The sequence below is a fragment of the Ovis aries genome, chromosome 23 (genome assembly GCF_016772045.2).
Source record: "Ovis aries strain OAR_USU_Benz2616 breed Rambouillet chromosome 23, ARS-UI_Ramb_v3.0, whole genome shotgun sequence".
NCBI lineage: Eukaryota > Metazoa > Chordata > Mammalia > Artiodactyla > Bovidae > Ovis > Ovis aries.
This window is the reverse complement of record NC_056076.1, coordinates 58,865,038-58,881,389: the sequence shown is the minus strand read 5'-3', so window position 1 is coordinate 58,881,389 and position 16,352 is coordinate 58,865,038. Positions and strand designations below refer to the sequence as shown.

General features: G+C 49.2%; 1 protein-coding gene across 4 annotated transcripts in view; it reads left to right on the top strand.

The window, feature by feature from the left end:
• CCBE1 (collagen and calcium binding EGF domains 1) overlaps positions 1-16,352 on the top strand; it is a 237,695-nt gene that overhangs the window by 65,639 nt on the left and 155,704 nt on the right. Inside the window, exon 3 of one of the 4 annotated variants that reach the window (XM_042239138.2) lies at positions 6,108-6,182. The exons of the other annotated variants lie outside the window; for them this stretch is intronic. Within the exon in view, the coding sequence (XP_042095072.1) occupies positions 6,145-6,182 (38 nt within the window). The 5' untranslated portion in view covers positions 6,108-6,144. The remainder of the gene's footprint in view (positions 1-6,107; positions 6,183-16,352) is intronic. 4 annotated transcript variants of the gene reach the window in all.

Genomic DNA, 16,352 nt, shown 5'->3' with positions numbered 1-16,352 from the left:
CTGCAATGCAGGAAACCTGGGTTCAACCCCTGGGTTGGGAAGATCCCCTGGAGAAGAAGATGGCAACTCACTCCAGTCATCTTGCCTGGAAAATCCCATGGACAGAGGAGCCTGGCCAGCTGCAGCTCATGGGACTGCAAAGAGTCGGACATGACTAAGCTGCTGAGCACAATCAGAGCCCGGTGATTAATTAACTAATAAGAGCCCGAGGAATGACTGAGGGCTGGTGAACCCAGATGAAACCCTGGGGAAGCAACCTGGCCAATAGGGGCTGGTGGCAAGTCTGACTCTGAGCTTGTCTGAGGCGCATTCCTTTTTTTTTTTTTTTTTTTTTGCCGTGTCTAAAAGCCTCTCGGGCTTGCAACAGCTGTGGCCTCTGTGCTTGTATTAAGAGGAAGCCGAGGCCCTCTTGGTCTTTGCTCAGCCTGTTTCGTGGCCACCACCTCTAACAGTACTGAAAAACTCAACTGTGCCTTCTGTTTAAGCAGCAGGAAGCCTAACTCTGTTTTTTGTTCTTAGTCCCTAGAGTACACTGAGGTTGGAAAGTTATGTTTGCTAGATGTTGGCATGCCAACAGTCACAAATTTTAAAAGCGGAGGAAGCAGTTGAAATCGCCTGCGTGTTTCAGGAGTGATGCATCCCTCCCCGCTGCTTCCTCCTCCCACCCTCGCGCGTCCCCTCATTTCAACTCGAGATGCTCTTGTCTCTGCAGCTGGGTCCCAAATGTTCTCTCATGGCCTTGGAATGGTTCTGTCACAGGCCAACGGGAATTTGAGGCTGAGATGTTAAGGTCTGGCCAATGAAAAGGAAATATCAATAATGTCCTCTGCCAGCCTGGCAGTGAGGAATAAGGGCAGCTAGCGCTGCAAAGAACTTCTCGACCAGAAGCTCTGAGAAGCGAGCAGGCAGCTGCACAGCTTAAATTGCCTTTCTTGTGACCTCGGAGGCCAGACCGCCCTCTTTTTTATGCAGAAAGGTGATTGTGTGATTCCGTTCAGTTCATCACACACACACATACACACACACACACACACACACACACACACACACCCCTCCATCATTTGGAACGAGTTATTCCTAGTGGCCTTGTGGTTTGGGTCTTTATGCACTGGGGAACATGTTTAATAAAAACCACACGATTCATTCTGACAGCCTTGGACCGCCTCCCCCAGAGTGAGGGGCCGCTCGTGACTGGCTCTCTTCTGCTCTCAGCCTGTGCTTTTGATTGCACAACCAGGCATTCCTTTGAATTCATGTGTGTCCTTAAAAACAAACCAGCCGTGCTTTCGGTAACGCAGACTCTACCCCTCTCTGTGGTCGCTGGTGAATGTCTTTATCCTTCTGAGTGGAGAGAAGGCTGAATCCGAGATTCGTAAACAAAAAGTGCCCCCTCCCGGCTCGGGAGTGCTGCTCTGAGCCCCAGCAGGCACGGAGTGAGACTCGGGAGAGGGTCAAGCCCACGGCCGCTCAAGTTCCACGTGGGTGGATGTATTCCGAGGGTGTGATCCTGCAGAGTCAGGACCCAGGAGGACCCCTGTCCTTGAGCAGACTGTGCTCAGCAAGAGGCAGGGTGCCACCCGGCTGGTGGGGCCAGGAGGCAGCTGGGCTTGCGTTCTGGCTCCGCCGTCTCTGCGTTCCGTGTCTTGGACATGTGCCTTGCCCATGCACCATGGTCTTTGTGTCGTGGGAGACAGTGATGGTTCCCAGCTGACTGAGGGAGTGGGCAGAGCTTCACAGGACTCAGCGCGGGCACTCACAAATGGCAGCAGTTACGCGGCGGTGGACGCGGCAGTCAGTGCGGTCAGCGGGCCCTTTGCATCCTGCCGTCTGCGCTGCCTTTGAAATCCCGAACAGTGTCAGGTTTCTCAGCCGTGTTTCCGTCAGATCTGGCGCCGCAGAGCTCTTGACTTGCACCAGAACCCTGCAGCAATCAGGAAGAGCTGCTGCTCGTGAGAACACTTAGGAGGGTGCACTGCAGCCTGTGCCGCTCACTCCAGTAGGTGACGTCCCACGAAGTTCTGAGCAGGATTGCTGACCTCTGCGTCTGTGTGGAATGGCCACTCTGCGGTCAAATGATGATTTGGGCAGGACCGTGTCCGTTGATTCATCCATGCAGGACTTAAGACGGGTGGCCTTGAGGTGGCCCCGTCATTGAAGGTTCTCCGGAGCACTTAGGTAACGGCGGGAAGCACCCTTGGGGAGTGTCGTGAAAGAGAACAGCAAGGGGACGTTGGACCTGGAGGCAAAGTTGGGCACCTGCTGACGAGGTGGAGCGGCGCTGAGAGAAGGCAGGCGCTGACTCATTCAGGGGCAGGGCTGGGGTGCGGAAGGGCCCCTGCAGACGGGGTTCTCGGCGTAGGGGTTGTGCAACTGTCTTGTAGGCTGGAGTCTCCTGTAGATGAAGTGTGAGCGTGAGTCCATGGCCCAACTCTAACCATAGCATCTGGGCACTGCACGGTCCCCATGTGGAGTCAAGCTCCTGCGTCTGATATTAAGGCAATGAATGAAGAGCTGGTGGCTGTGTTTCTCCCCATCCCCAACACAGGCTGTCCCCTTCTCTCATCTGGGCGCTGGGGCCACACAGATGACAGGAGGGAGATAGGCTTTGGAGTCAAGAGATCTGAGTCCAGCCAGCAGCGGGACCAGCAGGTTTCCCACCTCTCAGCCTCTTTTTGCTCATCTGTAAAATGGGAATGGTCCCGTATCTTTTTGGAGGACCAGTTTGGGATTTGGTTACAACCTAGGTAATGGGAGGCATGCAGTATTTGCTTAAAATTGTAGCACTTGTTACTTAGGGTTATTTATCGATGTACCTGAACATAAGAGATGTGGGTTCAATCCCTGGGTCGGGAAGATCCCCTGGAGGAGGGCATGGCAACCTACTCCAGTACCCTCGTCTGGAGAATCTCATGGACAGAGGAGCCCGGCAGGCTACCATCCATAGGACCACAAAGAGCTGAACAGGACTGAAGCGACCTAGCACGCTCGCTCACACGCATCCATGCATCTGAGCCCTCTGTATTCGAAGGCGGGAGGCCCAGCAGTGCCCATCGTGGGCAGTGGGAGCACTGACGCCAGGGTTCCAGCACAGGTGGCCAGGCTCTCAGAAGATGTGCCAGTCCAGGTTCAAGTCCAACAGGAATGAGGGGCTGATTCGACTCGTCCTGACGGACTGTCCATCTTTGCACCTTCAGACCAAGGGTAGACTCCAGACCTTTCCCTCTTAAATCTGCTTGACCTGAGTGTGCGTGGGCTTTGTTCTGGGCTGTTTCCCAGCAGCCCCTGGATTCCCAGCCCTTGCTGTGCTGTTGCAGAGTCCCGGAAGCCTTTCCAGGATAGCCCTGGCCTTCTGGATCGTTCTGACCGTCTCACTGCACGTTCCCAGCTCTGGGTAGTGCTGCGCTGGACCGCATGACCGCCTTCAAATACCTGCTCTGCCCACAGTGGTTGCCCCCTCCCGGCCCCATGCACCGAAGTTCACTTGCCCTGAGGGGCCTGGCCAGTGCAGGAACATTATTCTGGAAGCCCTTTCCATTGGCAACCAAGCTGAGATCCTGCCAAGTACAATGGGAGGACTTGTGCTGACTCAGGTAAAAACAAACGCGTTTGAAAGCCACAAGGGGCTCGGCTTTTCCTCTGGATGCTCTCCCTACACAGCCAGGGGGAGATACACGGAGCGCTGCAGGTGGTCCCTTCCAGCTCAGAACATGCTCAGGAAGCCTGAGCAGAAGTGGATTTTTCCCCATCCAGGGAATTCCTCCAGGTCCCTGGGAGAAAGAAGGAAGCAGCCCAGAGGCCCGAGGTGACACGGAGACGCGCAGGCCAGTGAGGAGGCCGGGCGCGGGGCTCTCATGCTGCGAGGGGGACCGGCGTGGGGGGACCGGGACCGGGGGCGGGGGTCTGATGCTGTGAGGGGGATCGATGTGGGGTCTGATGCTGCGAGGAGGCCAGGCGCGGGGTTCTCATGCTGTGGGGAGGCCTGGTGCGGGGGTCTGATGCTGCGGGGGTGGAGGGGGGGGCAGTGCAGGGTTTCATGCTGCCAGGAGGCCCAGCGCGGGGGGTCTCATGCTGCAGGGAGGCCCGGGGACAGGAGTCCCGTGCTGTGGGGGGGACCGGCATGGGCTCTGATGCTACAGGGGGACCGGCACAGGGGTTTCATGCTGCGGGGAGGCCCGGCGGGGCGTCTCATGCTGCGAGGGGGACCGGCGTGGGGGTCTCATGATGCAGGGGGGTGTGTGTGCGTCTGTCTGCTGCCCCTGTGCGTCCTCCTCCACGGGTACCTCTGCGCCCGCCTCCCTGCTCTCCCAGCTCGGCTTACACGGATGAAGGACAGAAGCTGTAGAAACGAGAAATGGGACAGTGAGTCCGCACCCTCTCTGGTCTGCCTCTCTGCCATCAGCTTCCCGCCTGTGACTGGTGTTCAGAGGATCCGGTCTCTCTTCTTCATCAGTGATGTGTAGACCCCTAGCAGTTTGTGGACACTGCTGCAGTGGTCCAGTGGTTAAGACCCACACTTCAGGGACTGCGGGTTTGACCCCTGGTGGGGGACTAAGATCCTGCATGCCATGTAACCAAAAACAAAAAAAGCTGAAGTTAGGTATGAGTGTAGCTGAAGTAGTTTGACTCCTTCCCTTCATCCAAATAAGGAGAGGTTGTATTTTTATATCTGTGGGTTTAAAATCATATATAAAATCTGTTTGGAGCAGTAAAGCGGTGAGAGAATTTTAAGATGTGGCCAGTCTAATCAAATAATAATAAATATAAAGACGAACTCATTTAAGTGTGTGTTGTATCCACCCAAATGTTCAATGGGATGAATCATAAAAGGAACTAGAACATCTGAGACTTTATAATCAAGCAGATACTACAAACAAATGAGAAGGAAGAATTAATATATAGTTTTAGGACAACAGGCTTGGAATTTGGAAAAAACTTAGTATGATCACTCGTTTGATAATCTAACTAGACATTGAGGAAAAAGTAAAATATTTTGAAGTTTCATTTTAGGATCCAGACAAATAGTAAATGCATAATGCATGATGGTATCATGATTTCCAATGTGATTACTTAAATCATTTATGCTTTTAATATAAACAGGTACTTGGGGAGTAATACATATTAAGATTTTTCAGTTTTCTCTTAAGATTTTCTGTTTTCTCTTAATATATTTATTAGAGAATTTATAAGTGCTAAAAATATGAAATCCTTGTAATTTGTAATTATGTGTATACTAAGTCACTTGAGTCTTGTCCACCTCTTTGCCCCCAAGGACCATAGCCTGCCAGACTCCTCTGTCCATGGGATTCTCCAGGCAAGAATCCTGGAGTGGGTTGCCATGTAATTATGAATGTTCAGCAATCTTCATAGAACACTGAAATCAAGTAACTATTTTACCCAGGACTTGAGGTAGCACATGTTCATTCTATTTGTCCATCAACCTCTCCATAAAGTATTGAATAAAATAGTTACGTAAAGTTTCTTGGTCTCAAATCTAGTAGTTACAGTATCAGTTATAAAAATCCAGGTAGTTTACAAGCACATCATAAATTTGAGCACTTTCTTTCATTCTAAGTAGAGACAGATACCTTTTAACTGCTCTCAAGATTTAGTTCCAAAGGAAAACTTTTCTTAGGAAGATATCTTGGATATAGATTTCTGAAGGTCATACAGTTAGACTTCATGGAATAAGAGTTGGCTTTTCCAAATTTTGCATCTTTATATGTACACAGAGGGCTTCCCTGGGGGCTCAGACAGTAAAGAATCCACCTGTTACTCAGGAGACCTGGGTTCAATCCCTGGGTCAGGAAGAACCCCTGGAGACCTGGAGAAGGGAATGGCTACCCACTCCAGTCTTCTTTCCTAGAGTAGGTAAATTCTCCTTTTCCTAACAAAACTGATATAAAAATTAGATATGGGAAAAAGTTTAAATCTTGTGTGTGTGTGTGTGTGCTAAGTCACTTCAGTCCTGTCTAACTCTCTGGGACCCGATGGACTGTACCCCTCCAGGCTCCTCTGCCCATGGAGATTCTCCAGGCAAGAATCCTGGAGTGGGTTGCAATACACAAGTACCATTAGTTCAGATGGGCTGTCTATCTTATATTTCTCAGATTTTCACTGAACTCTTAAAGATAGACTTCATCCATCATGGACCTTACGTCTACCGATACGCGACTTCGTTTGAGGTGAGTGGTACGATCCATCAGTTCATTTAGCCGGTGTCTGATTAATCCTGCGCAACGTGCTGTCTTGATCAGATCAGGCACTGTGCCTTGCTCTTTTCAGTGGGGGTGGGGGGGCAATAGATCAAATAGGAGCTTTCTGAGACGTGGAGACCCCGAGGTCAGCACAGCTCAGGTCCGACCTTAGTAATTCCCAAGGCAGAGAAGTATGGTCTTGAAAAATGTCTCTGTTAACATGATGCCTTACAGGCTTAAAAATGAAAAGCCCACTGGCATGATTCTCCAGGGGAAAATGTGGGTCTGAGAGCCACCCACAGCAATGGGAGCATTGCTTCCAACCCACTGGGAAAAGTCTAAAAAGTACCTGAGGGGTGTTAGCCCCCTCTCTTCACCCCACATCTTGTCCTGTGACCTGCTCTTGCCTAGATAGGCAGTCACCCCCCTGATGGAAAATCGCATTTCTTTCCATTTTAAATAAAATCCCTATTCTCCTGGCTCTTGTTCCTTTTCTTGGCAGCTGACCTTTGGGCTGAGGAGCATCCTTTCGGGTGAGGCCTTGACCGTAATCTAGGCTTGTGGTAACACACGTGCTGTCTTTAAAGTTGGTTTCCCTGAACAAAGAATCTCAGACCCAAATCTGTATGCATTTCGAAATTCCCTTAGACTTTCAGAAAGTAACTGAGTGCCGAAAGTGTGCAGCGAAAGATGGGAAACACGAAAGAAACATCTGGTTCCTGTTTCCAAGGAGACTGCAGAGTAATTTTTTCAACAACTCCCCCCCCGACCCCCCGCCTCCCTGCCCAATCACATGTAGCCACAATCTAGTGATTACGGCTAGATAATCTAGTGAGTATGTGGAGCATCATTTCTGCCGTCATTGTATTAAACTCCTATGGTGCAGTGGGTTCTCGACTTTAGCTGTTCACTAGAATCCCTGTGAAGCTTTTAGAATCCCTGATGCTTGGGTTTTGCTCCCAAAGACCCTGATATAACTGGTCAGGGGAGAAGCCTGGACTACTGGGTTTGCACGGCCAAGGTTGAGAATCAGTGGCTCCCATTACCCTGGGAAGCAGAGAAGACAGCTTTAGTCTCATTTAGCGTAAGTGATGAACCGTCTTACCCAATGTTACCCAGTTAGTCAGCGGCAGCGTTAGGATGAAAAACAAACGCTTCCGTCCGAGTGGACTTTGAAATTAAATTTGGCAATCTGTCCTTCACACCATGGGCATCGTGTGAGCTTCCTTCGTTGTTGCATTAAGAATCAGTTTCTGGGAAACCTCATGCACTTGGTTTGACCCTGGAATCGCCCCAGTCTTCTTTGTCTCTCGCCCGTGCACTGAGCTTCTGGTGGGGATGGGAGACAGGAGGTGATGGGGCCCTTAGAGGAGCTGGGACTGAAGGGATGGACTTGGCTCCAAGTCTCTGAGGACTGCCCCAGGGGGTGGGCTCCAGCCAGGATGCACTGCCCCCCGAGCCGAGGGTGTGCGTTCCTTCTCTGGGGAGTCGGCATCCCAGGGGAGCAGGGAGAGGGGCGGCTCCTTCGTCCATTATGTTCTTAACACACACACTTGAAATGGATCCAGCCTTCCAGATGTTTGAGATAGCGTCACTTAACCTGGCATTCCGTACCGCAGAGTCTGTGTCAGCCACACCTGGGGCCCCCCATCCATCTTTTCACCGTCGTTGTGCAGGGCCTCCTCTGGCTCACCTTCCGTGTTTGCCTGTCCCTCGTTGGCCAGCCTTTCTTTTAAAGCAAGTGTCCCCGTATCTGCCGTCTTTTGATCCCTCTCCCTCCCTCTCTCTGCCTGATCCTGCACCTCCCAGCACAGACGCCCAAACACAGCCTGGTTTGGCAAGGCTGCCCGCACTCCACAGTTCTGGAGGGTCCTCGGGAGCTTGTACCCCACTGAGCCTGGGTCAGGAGGCGGGCGCTGGGTGCCTGGGCTGCGAGGAAGCCAGGCCACCCATTCATGTGCTCTGGACCTCGTTACATAGCAGGGCCTGGTTGCCCTCCTTCTGTGACTCCATCAGAATTTCTCTTGACCTCACTATGGCCATAGTAGTAGATTTTTTTTTTAATAACGTTTTCTGTTTTTCTTTCTTTAATTTTTATTGGAATATGCTTGGTTTGCAATGTTATGTTGGTTTCCAGTAAAAAAAAAAAAAATCAAAACCCTTTTCTGTCCTACAACAGTCCCTTTGGATAGCATACTTTTTCTTCTAAAGGAGCTTGACTTGTCTGCTTTCCCCTTTCTTGTTCTTCTCTTCTTCAAATATTGAGCGCCTGCTGTGTGCAGTAATCTGTGTCAGTGAATGAAGCGGCCTCATGAGTCCTGCCTTCTTAGGCACTGTTGGTGTGGAGCAAGGGAGGACATTTATTTAGCACCTACTTTGTGCCAAGAATAACCTCATACTTTACGGAGCGAGGCGGCAAGGCAAATAAATAACATGCCAAGTACTGTGTTGATAAGAAGAGTGAAACTGTTCCTGGCCCTCCGTTCACAGCCTATTTAGGAAATAAACAGAGAATTAACTGTGGTTTAGTACAGTCGGGATGTACAACGTGCAGTGGAACCACATGTGATCACCAGTTCTTTTCCGTAACAGATCAGGAAAGGGCCGACCCGTGCAGAGGGCGTTGAGAATGACTTTGGCATCTGAGCAGACAGGGAAGGCAGCTCTATTTGGGAGGAACTGGGCAGGCCAGAGAGCAGAACACGGGTGATGAGTGTGGTATCTGAGTATGGCCAGGAGTGAGGGCATCCGCCAGGGAACGAAGCTGGCAGTAAAGCTTTGGAGAGCGTTATGAACCTGTAGGGATGGCCCTGTAGACAAGAGGAAACTATTCCAGGTTTCACAGAATGGTGTGTTCCAGAGCTCACCTCGGCGGAGCAAGGGAAATGTACAGGGCAGACTGGTTAGGATTCCAAGCTCTGGGTGTCTTCCCTTCAAGCCGTGGTGATGGCTCTGGTCTCCGTCATAGGTCCGTAGAGTAGAGAAGAGTCTGAGCCGGTGGTTGTTCAGCATTTGTGCCTGGATGTGCTAAGTGTGAGGCAAGCAAGGAGTCAGAGGAGACCAGGTTTCTGGCTTGGGCATCTGGAGGTGCCACCAACTGAGAATGGGGGACACACCAGGGCTTGGGGAGGAGGTTGTCAGGGGCTTAATGGCTTGTGATGGGGACGTGTTTCTTTCTCGCATCTTAACATTTGTCCTGAGGTCAATCCTGAGACGTAAATATCCCACGTGGGGTGGGATAACCACGCCCCATTTAATACCAAATGAATGGAAGTCGGGACACCTGAATCACCAGCTGGAGCTGTGACCACCAGGGTCAGTGGAGCCCAGAGGCAGATGGGATAAAGTCCAGCCCGGTTCCAAGGTTAACTACAATCCCAGTATTCAGACTCCTCAGGATTGAGGAGTTGGTAACCTGTACTTAAGTCTTAGGGCTTCTCAGGTGACACGGTGGTAAAGAATCCGCCTGCCAATGTTGGAGATACCAGAGACTTGGGTTCGATTGCTACTTAAGTCTTAGGGATGGGGACTGAGACCGTTTTCTTTCTGGATTGTATGGATATAACAAGTTTAAAACAGGGTGTTGAAAAAGTTGCCTTGGTTGTCTTTGTTCTGTATCTGGTCAATGTACAAATGCAGCCAGCTCAGAAAAAATCCCCTGAAATTAGTTTAGGAAGGCAACTTGGCAGTCATCTGGGAAAGCTTGATTGTTTCTTTAGTGGATTAAGTGTGTTTTAAATTTAAGTGAAAACTGAGTTAAGAAAAATGATAAAGTAAATTAAGCACTTATATTTATGATTAAAGACCAATCTGTATACATCTGTTATTTTAAATATTAGTGATATTTAGAATTAATAAAAATGTTCTCTATGAAAGAAAACATCCTTTTGCATAAACTTAAAATAGGTGATTGAGGGACTTCCCTGGTGGTCCAGGGGTTGAGATCCTGCGCTTTCAATGCAGGGGACATGGGTTCAATCCCTGGTCAGGGAATTAGGATCTTGCCTACTACATGTTACAGCCAAAAAAAATTTTAAATGATAATTGAGTAAGAGGTTTGGACTTCTGTTTAAGTATAGGAACATGAGAAACATTAATCTTACTACTTAATCATAGTAAAAGAAATTGAAGGTGATTCGAAGCAATAGAAAAATAGCCCATGCTCTCCAAACAAGCTACAGATTTAATGCAATCCCTATCTAAGCACCCATGACATTTTTCACAGAGCTAGAACAAATAATCCTGAAATTTTACGTAGAACCATAAAAGACCCAGAATTGTCAAAGCGGTTCTGAGGAAAGAGAACAAAACTGAAGCTGTAACCCTCCCAGACCTCCAACAGTACTGCAAAGCTACAGTGACCAAAACAAAGTGATATCGGCACAAAACGTACGGATCAGTGGGACAAAATGCAGAGCCCAGATGTAGAGCCACGCACCTTAATGCGGCGTCGATGCACCTTTGACAAAGCAAGAATATACGAAGGAGAAAAGACGGTCTCTTCAACAAGTGGTGCTGGGAAAGCTGGACAGCCAGCCGCATGCAAATCGAGTTAAAACACATCTTCACACCATACCCAAAAATAAGCTCAAAATGACTTAAAGACTTACATGTAAGATGACACCATAAAACTCCTAGAAGAGAAAGGTAAAACATTCTCTGACATAAATCATAGCAATATTTTCTGAAGTCTCCCAAGGCAATAGCAATAAAAGCAAAAATAAACAAATGGGACCTAATCAAACCTTGGAAGCTTTTACTCAGTAAAAGAAACCATAAACAAAGTGAAAAGGCAGCCTACAGACTGGGAGGAAACATTTGCAAACAATGTAACCGACAAGGGGGTAATTTCTAAAATACGCAAACAGCTCATGCAACTCAGTAACAAAAAAAACCCCAAACAATTCAATCAAAAAATGGGCAGAAGACCTAAGTAGACATAACCCAGAAGACATGAAAATGGCCAACAGGCTCATGGAAAGAGGCTTAACCCTGCTGATCATTAAAGAAATGCAAATCAACACTACACCCCACGCTGGTCAGACGGCCGTCATTGAAAAGCTACAAATAACAGTTTTGGAGACAGTGTGGAGAAAAGAGAACCTCTTACAGTTCTGGTGCGAATGTGAGCTGGCACAGCCGCTGTGCAAAACGGCATGGAAGGTCCTCAAAAGATTGCAAATAGAGTTGCCGCACGGTGCAGCAGTCCCGCTCCTGGGCATATGTTTGGAGACAACTCGAAGTCCAAAAGATCTGCACCCCAGTGGTCATAGCAGCGCCATTTACAATAGCCAAGACATGGAAGCAACCTAAGTTCCCACTGAGAGATGGACTGGACACAGAAAACGTGGTCCATACATACCGACGACGGAATATTCCTCAGCCATGAAGAGGATGAAATGATGCCATTTGCAGCAGCAGGAGCGGCCCTCGAGGTTCTGTTACTAAGTGAAATGAGGCAGGAAGGGAAAGACAGGTTCTGTATGGGTCACTTACACGTGGAATATAAAACAGGATACAAATGAACTTATTTACAAAACAGAAACAGGTTCAAACATAGAATACAAGCTTAAGGTTACCAAAGGAAAATGAGGCTGAGGGGAGCAAACTGAGGAGGTAGGGATTAGCAGATGAAAACTGCTACATATAAATAAGGATCTACTGCACGACACGGAATTGTACTCCGTCTCCTGCAATAAACCACAATGGGGCCTGAATCCTTAGTACTCTGCATAGCTGACTCACTTTGCAGCACACCAGAAACGAAGAACGCTGAGAATCAGCTATCCTTCAGCTTTTTAAAAACCCAATCATAGTGCTATTTTAAAACTAAAATCCTGGGACTTCCCTGGGGGTCCAGTGGCTAAGACTCCACGCTTCCAATGCAGGGGGCCCAGGTTCAAACCCTGGTCAGGGAACTAGATCCCACATACTCTAAAAAGAATGGATCATTGAAAATGTCCACATGCAGTTTAAAAATCGAGTGTAATTGGAAGTCCCCCTGAAAAATAATTGCAGAAATGTGCTCATATAGATTTGTATGTTGAGCTTCCTTAAGGTGTGTGGATTTATAAATTTTAATACGTTGAGTGTTTTTCAAATGAATGAAAACTCAAAGTAACTTGAATGAGTTTCTGTACCACTCTCAAGGGGACAAAACGCCCACTGACATAAAATCTAGTTTACGGCTTGCATTCTGACTCTGCTCACATGGTGATGAATAATCCTTGTGCCTTGCCGGCCACTGAGTGGCTGAGTAGTTACCCTCATGCATGTGTACACACCCACATACACACCCACACACACACCCACCCACCCACCCTCTCCTGGTTCCCCTGTAGTCCTGGCCCCTGAAGTGCAGGTCTTTGCCCTTCCCCACTCCATCCCCCATTTCAAGCCCTGGATCACAGAGCTTCCTTAAGATCTGTCTTCTCTCAACTCGGTTAGAGCTTCACGTCCATACTGTGCAATTTAGCCATTTATACGTTTTCTCATCACGGTCTCCCATTCTTTTTGTATGTAGGTCTTAATTCCTGCTCTGGTTAGGAAGATCATCTCTCTGTTTCTCACATCTTCATTCCAGCCAGTCTTCTCCCAGATGTGCTTAAAGAAAAGAATGAGAAAAGGAAAAGCTGGCCCTGTGTGAGAGTCGTCTGTCAGGTGGTGCCGTGGCACGGCACAAACTTAGCTTCAGAACACCGTGGGTCCCGACTCGGCTTCGTTCTTTCTTAGCTGTGTGCACTTGGCAGATATATTTAGGCTGTCCAAGTCTCAGTTTACTCAGCTTTCTAGTCCAATGCCTGGCACATTAATAAAGCCCCATGAATGCACGTTGTTTTGGCAAGCCAGCTGCCTGGAAAGCTTCCACCTTCCAGGGAAGAAGGGATGTGCCACCAGCTTCAGCTGAGGACGCTCCTGTCATCTGAGCAGCCCACAGGGAGGATAGGGCAACTGGGGAGGCACCTGGGCCCTCTGTGGCAGCCCCGGGTTTCTGCTGTCCTGGAGACGGCCGGGGCTTGGGGTCCTCTGCGGAGCACGTCCTTCCAAGCTGCCATTGCCTTGCTGGCTAGAGAGAGGGTTAGGCCACGTGGAAAAGTGGTACTTCTGCCAAAAGATGAAGATCTTATTTGAAACTTGGGATTCCTCCTACTTGCTCTTAACCCATGCAGAGGGGAGCGAGGATTGTTGATAAGAAACCATCCGTCTAGCCTCCCCTGTAGGCTTGCCGCTCCACTCTGAATTCCACGGCCTCTTAGCAGGGGTGTGTGCTGACTCCAGAGCGGGAATAATCTTGTAAAATCCCTGCAGTCTCGCATCCAAGCAGGGCTCTGGAGTGCATAGATTGAATAGATTTCAGCTAGCAAACCAGGCAGACCTCATCCTGCTCCTAAGACTGTTTAGACATCTGTTTCCTCCGTGGTGATAAACCTCAGTCAGTGGATACTTCAACCTGAACTTGGTATTTAAGCCTCAGTCACGGTGTTGAAACCTTTAGTTCAGGGTTTCAAGAGAAACCCATTAGAAATAATGCCCTTTTTTTCTGCATTCAGTAAGCAGAGAAATGCTTTTTGATAAACCCTCTGCCTTGCCCAAGTGTTTGTACATGCTCATTTGTTCAACTGTGTCTAACTCTGCAACCCCATGGACTGTATAGCCCACCAGGCTCCTCTGTCCATGGAATTTTCCAGGCAAGAATCCTGGAGTGAGTTGCCATTTCCTCCCCCAGGGGGTCTTCCCCACCCAGGAATCAAACTTGCGTCACGTTGGCAGGCAGTTTCCTTACCCCTGCACCACCTGGGAAGCCCTCTTGCCAAGCGTAGGCTTCTAGAAGAGTCTTCAATTGTGATCTTTCTGTTTTCTGAAAAATCTCAGTTGCTGTGTTTCCTTTATGAGCTGTGCTCAGAGGGTCGGAAAGAAAGGCTACACGTGAACAGGGGTCCTTTCCTTTCGTTATCACCCTCTAATCCTGCTGGCACACTTGCACACCCTCAGCCGGAAGGAGGTGTAGGCGACGCCCTACTTGGTGAGACCTAAGGAATGACAGGACGCGCCCTGATGCCCTGTGACGTCTGAACCCGGCTCAAGGCCCCGTTATTCTGATGGGAGTGCCCGTGCCAGCTGGGAGACCTGCCAGGTACACTGACCGCCCAGTCCTTAGGAAAAGTGCCATACTGCAGATGGCTTCTGTATTCATTTTCTTAGTGCGAAGGCATGAGGCCTACACAGTGAAAGCGATTTGGAGAGCCACGTGAGCCTGCCTCAAAGGGCGTTGCCTTGCAGGGGCCCTCGTAAAATTAACTTTTCACAGAGGGGCCTTGGGGCTGCGCTTGCCAGCCCCCTGTTGGCAGCGCATGGATCCCCGGGCTTTGGCAGGGAAGGGAGGCGCTGTGTGCGAGGGGCGCTCTGCCTGCTGGCCGCTTGGGGGACGCACCTGTCGCCTCCGGTCTCTGTCTGGGGCTCTGCTCCGATCAGGTGTCCACCTGGCGGGGCGGGGGGTGCCAGATCGTTGGCCGGGGGCACTTTGGAGCCCTCTCAGGAAATGGCTACAGGTGCCCGTGTTTCTTTCCTATTTCAAAGACAGGTCAGGCAGTGCTGTTATGCGCGGAACATCACACTAACGTCCTCTGAAAAGGAATGCTCCAGCAGTCCCCTCAGAGCACCTTCAGGCCAGCTCTGTGGGATTCCAGAGTCTTCTATTGTTCTGTGGTTTGTTTTATCAAATGCTGCTCGAGGCTAAGATTTCCTTTGGCTGGAGTCTAGCCGTGCTTTCTGTTCTGGTGGCTTGTTGGTCTGTAACACGATGACAGGGTGGCTTTGGGGGAGGGAGAGGGGGAACTTGGAACAACATGAGATGGTCTTTGCGTTAATGTCTTACCTTGGGAATTACTGGTAAACAAGTTGTTCACTGGTATTAATATGTCTGAAAAATATAAGCATGCAGAAAGTGTCACTGAATCCAACGCCCTTTATCAGACGTTTCAGTGCAGTTAACACTCCTTGGTTTTTCTTCCTGACTTCAGCCCCCTCTGTGCCAGCCAGACTAAGCTGCTATTTAAACCTCTGTGCCAGCCAGATTAAGCCACTATTTAAACCTGGTGTTTGTTGTTTCCACATACTTCCCTCTCACTTTCATTGCTTTTACATGTGTGTCCCCTAAGTGATGTGTGTTTCATGTTTTTAAGCCTCACATAAATGAAATGTTTTCCTTATTCTTTATGAGTTTTCCCTTGCTCAGTATTAGGTGTTTGTGTGAATTCCTGTGGACCCAGGCAGGCTTGGGTAATCCATCTTCACTTTTCTGTGAAATCCCATTGCATGAATATACCAAATTCCAGAGTATTGACTGGTGCAGAAATGCAGTCTTAGTAGTGAATGGAGTCTTTTTCCTGTCCAATCATGTTGAAATAACTTGTTTCCCATAACTGGATTGTTTTCTAGCGGAGCTTTTCATTTGGGAAACTCGCGCTTTGGTGATGTTTGTTATTGGAAGAGGAATAAACCCTCACAGAGGGGCTTCCCCAGTGGCACAGCGGTAAAGAATCTGCCGACCAACTCAGGAGACATAGGAGACGCAGGTTCGATTTCTGAATCGGGCAGATCCCCTGGAAGAGGAAGTGGCAACCCACTCTGGTATTCTTCCTTGGAAAATCCCATGGAGATCCAACCAGTCCATTCTAAAGGAGATCAGCCCTGGGTGTTCTTTGGAAGGAATGATGCTAAAGCTGAAACTCCAGTACTCTGGCCACCTCATGTGAAGAGTTGACTCATTGGAAAAGACTCTGATGCTGGGAGGGATTGGGGGCAGGAAGAGAAGGGGATGAAAGAGGATGAGATGGCTGGATGGCATCACGGACTCAATGGACGTTAAGTCTGAGTGAATCTGTCCTCCCTGATGGACAGGGAGGCCTGGCATGCTGCGATTCATAGGGTCACAAAGAGGTGGACAAGACTGAGCGACTGAACTGAACTGAGGCCAGAAAAGTATGAAGTCCTTAGCTCAACAGTGGCCGTCTGGATTGAGAGAAGTGTAAAGATGTGAGAAAGGGTGAGGATCGAACCTCTAGGACTTGGTGGACCAGATGTGGAGGAAACACCGGTTTCTGTCTGGCTGTGGTCTCATTGTTCATTATAGACCAGTCTCTAGCATATGAAATTCTT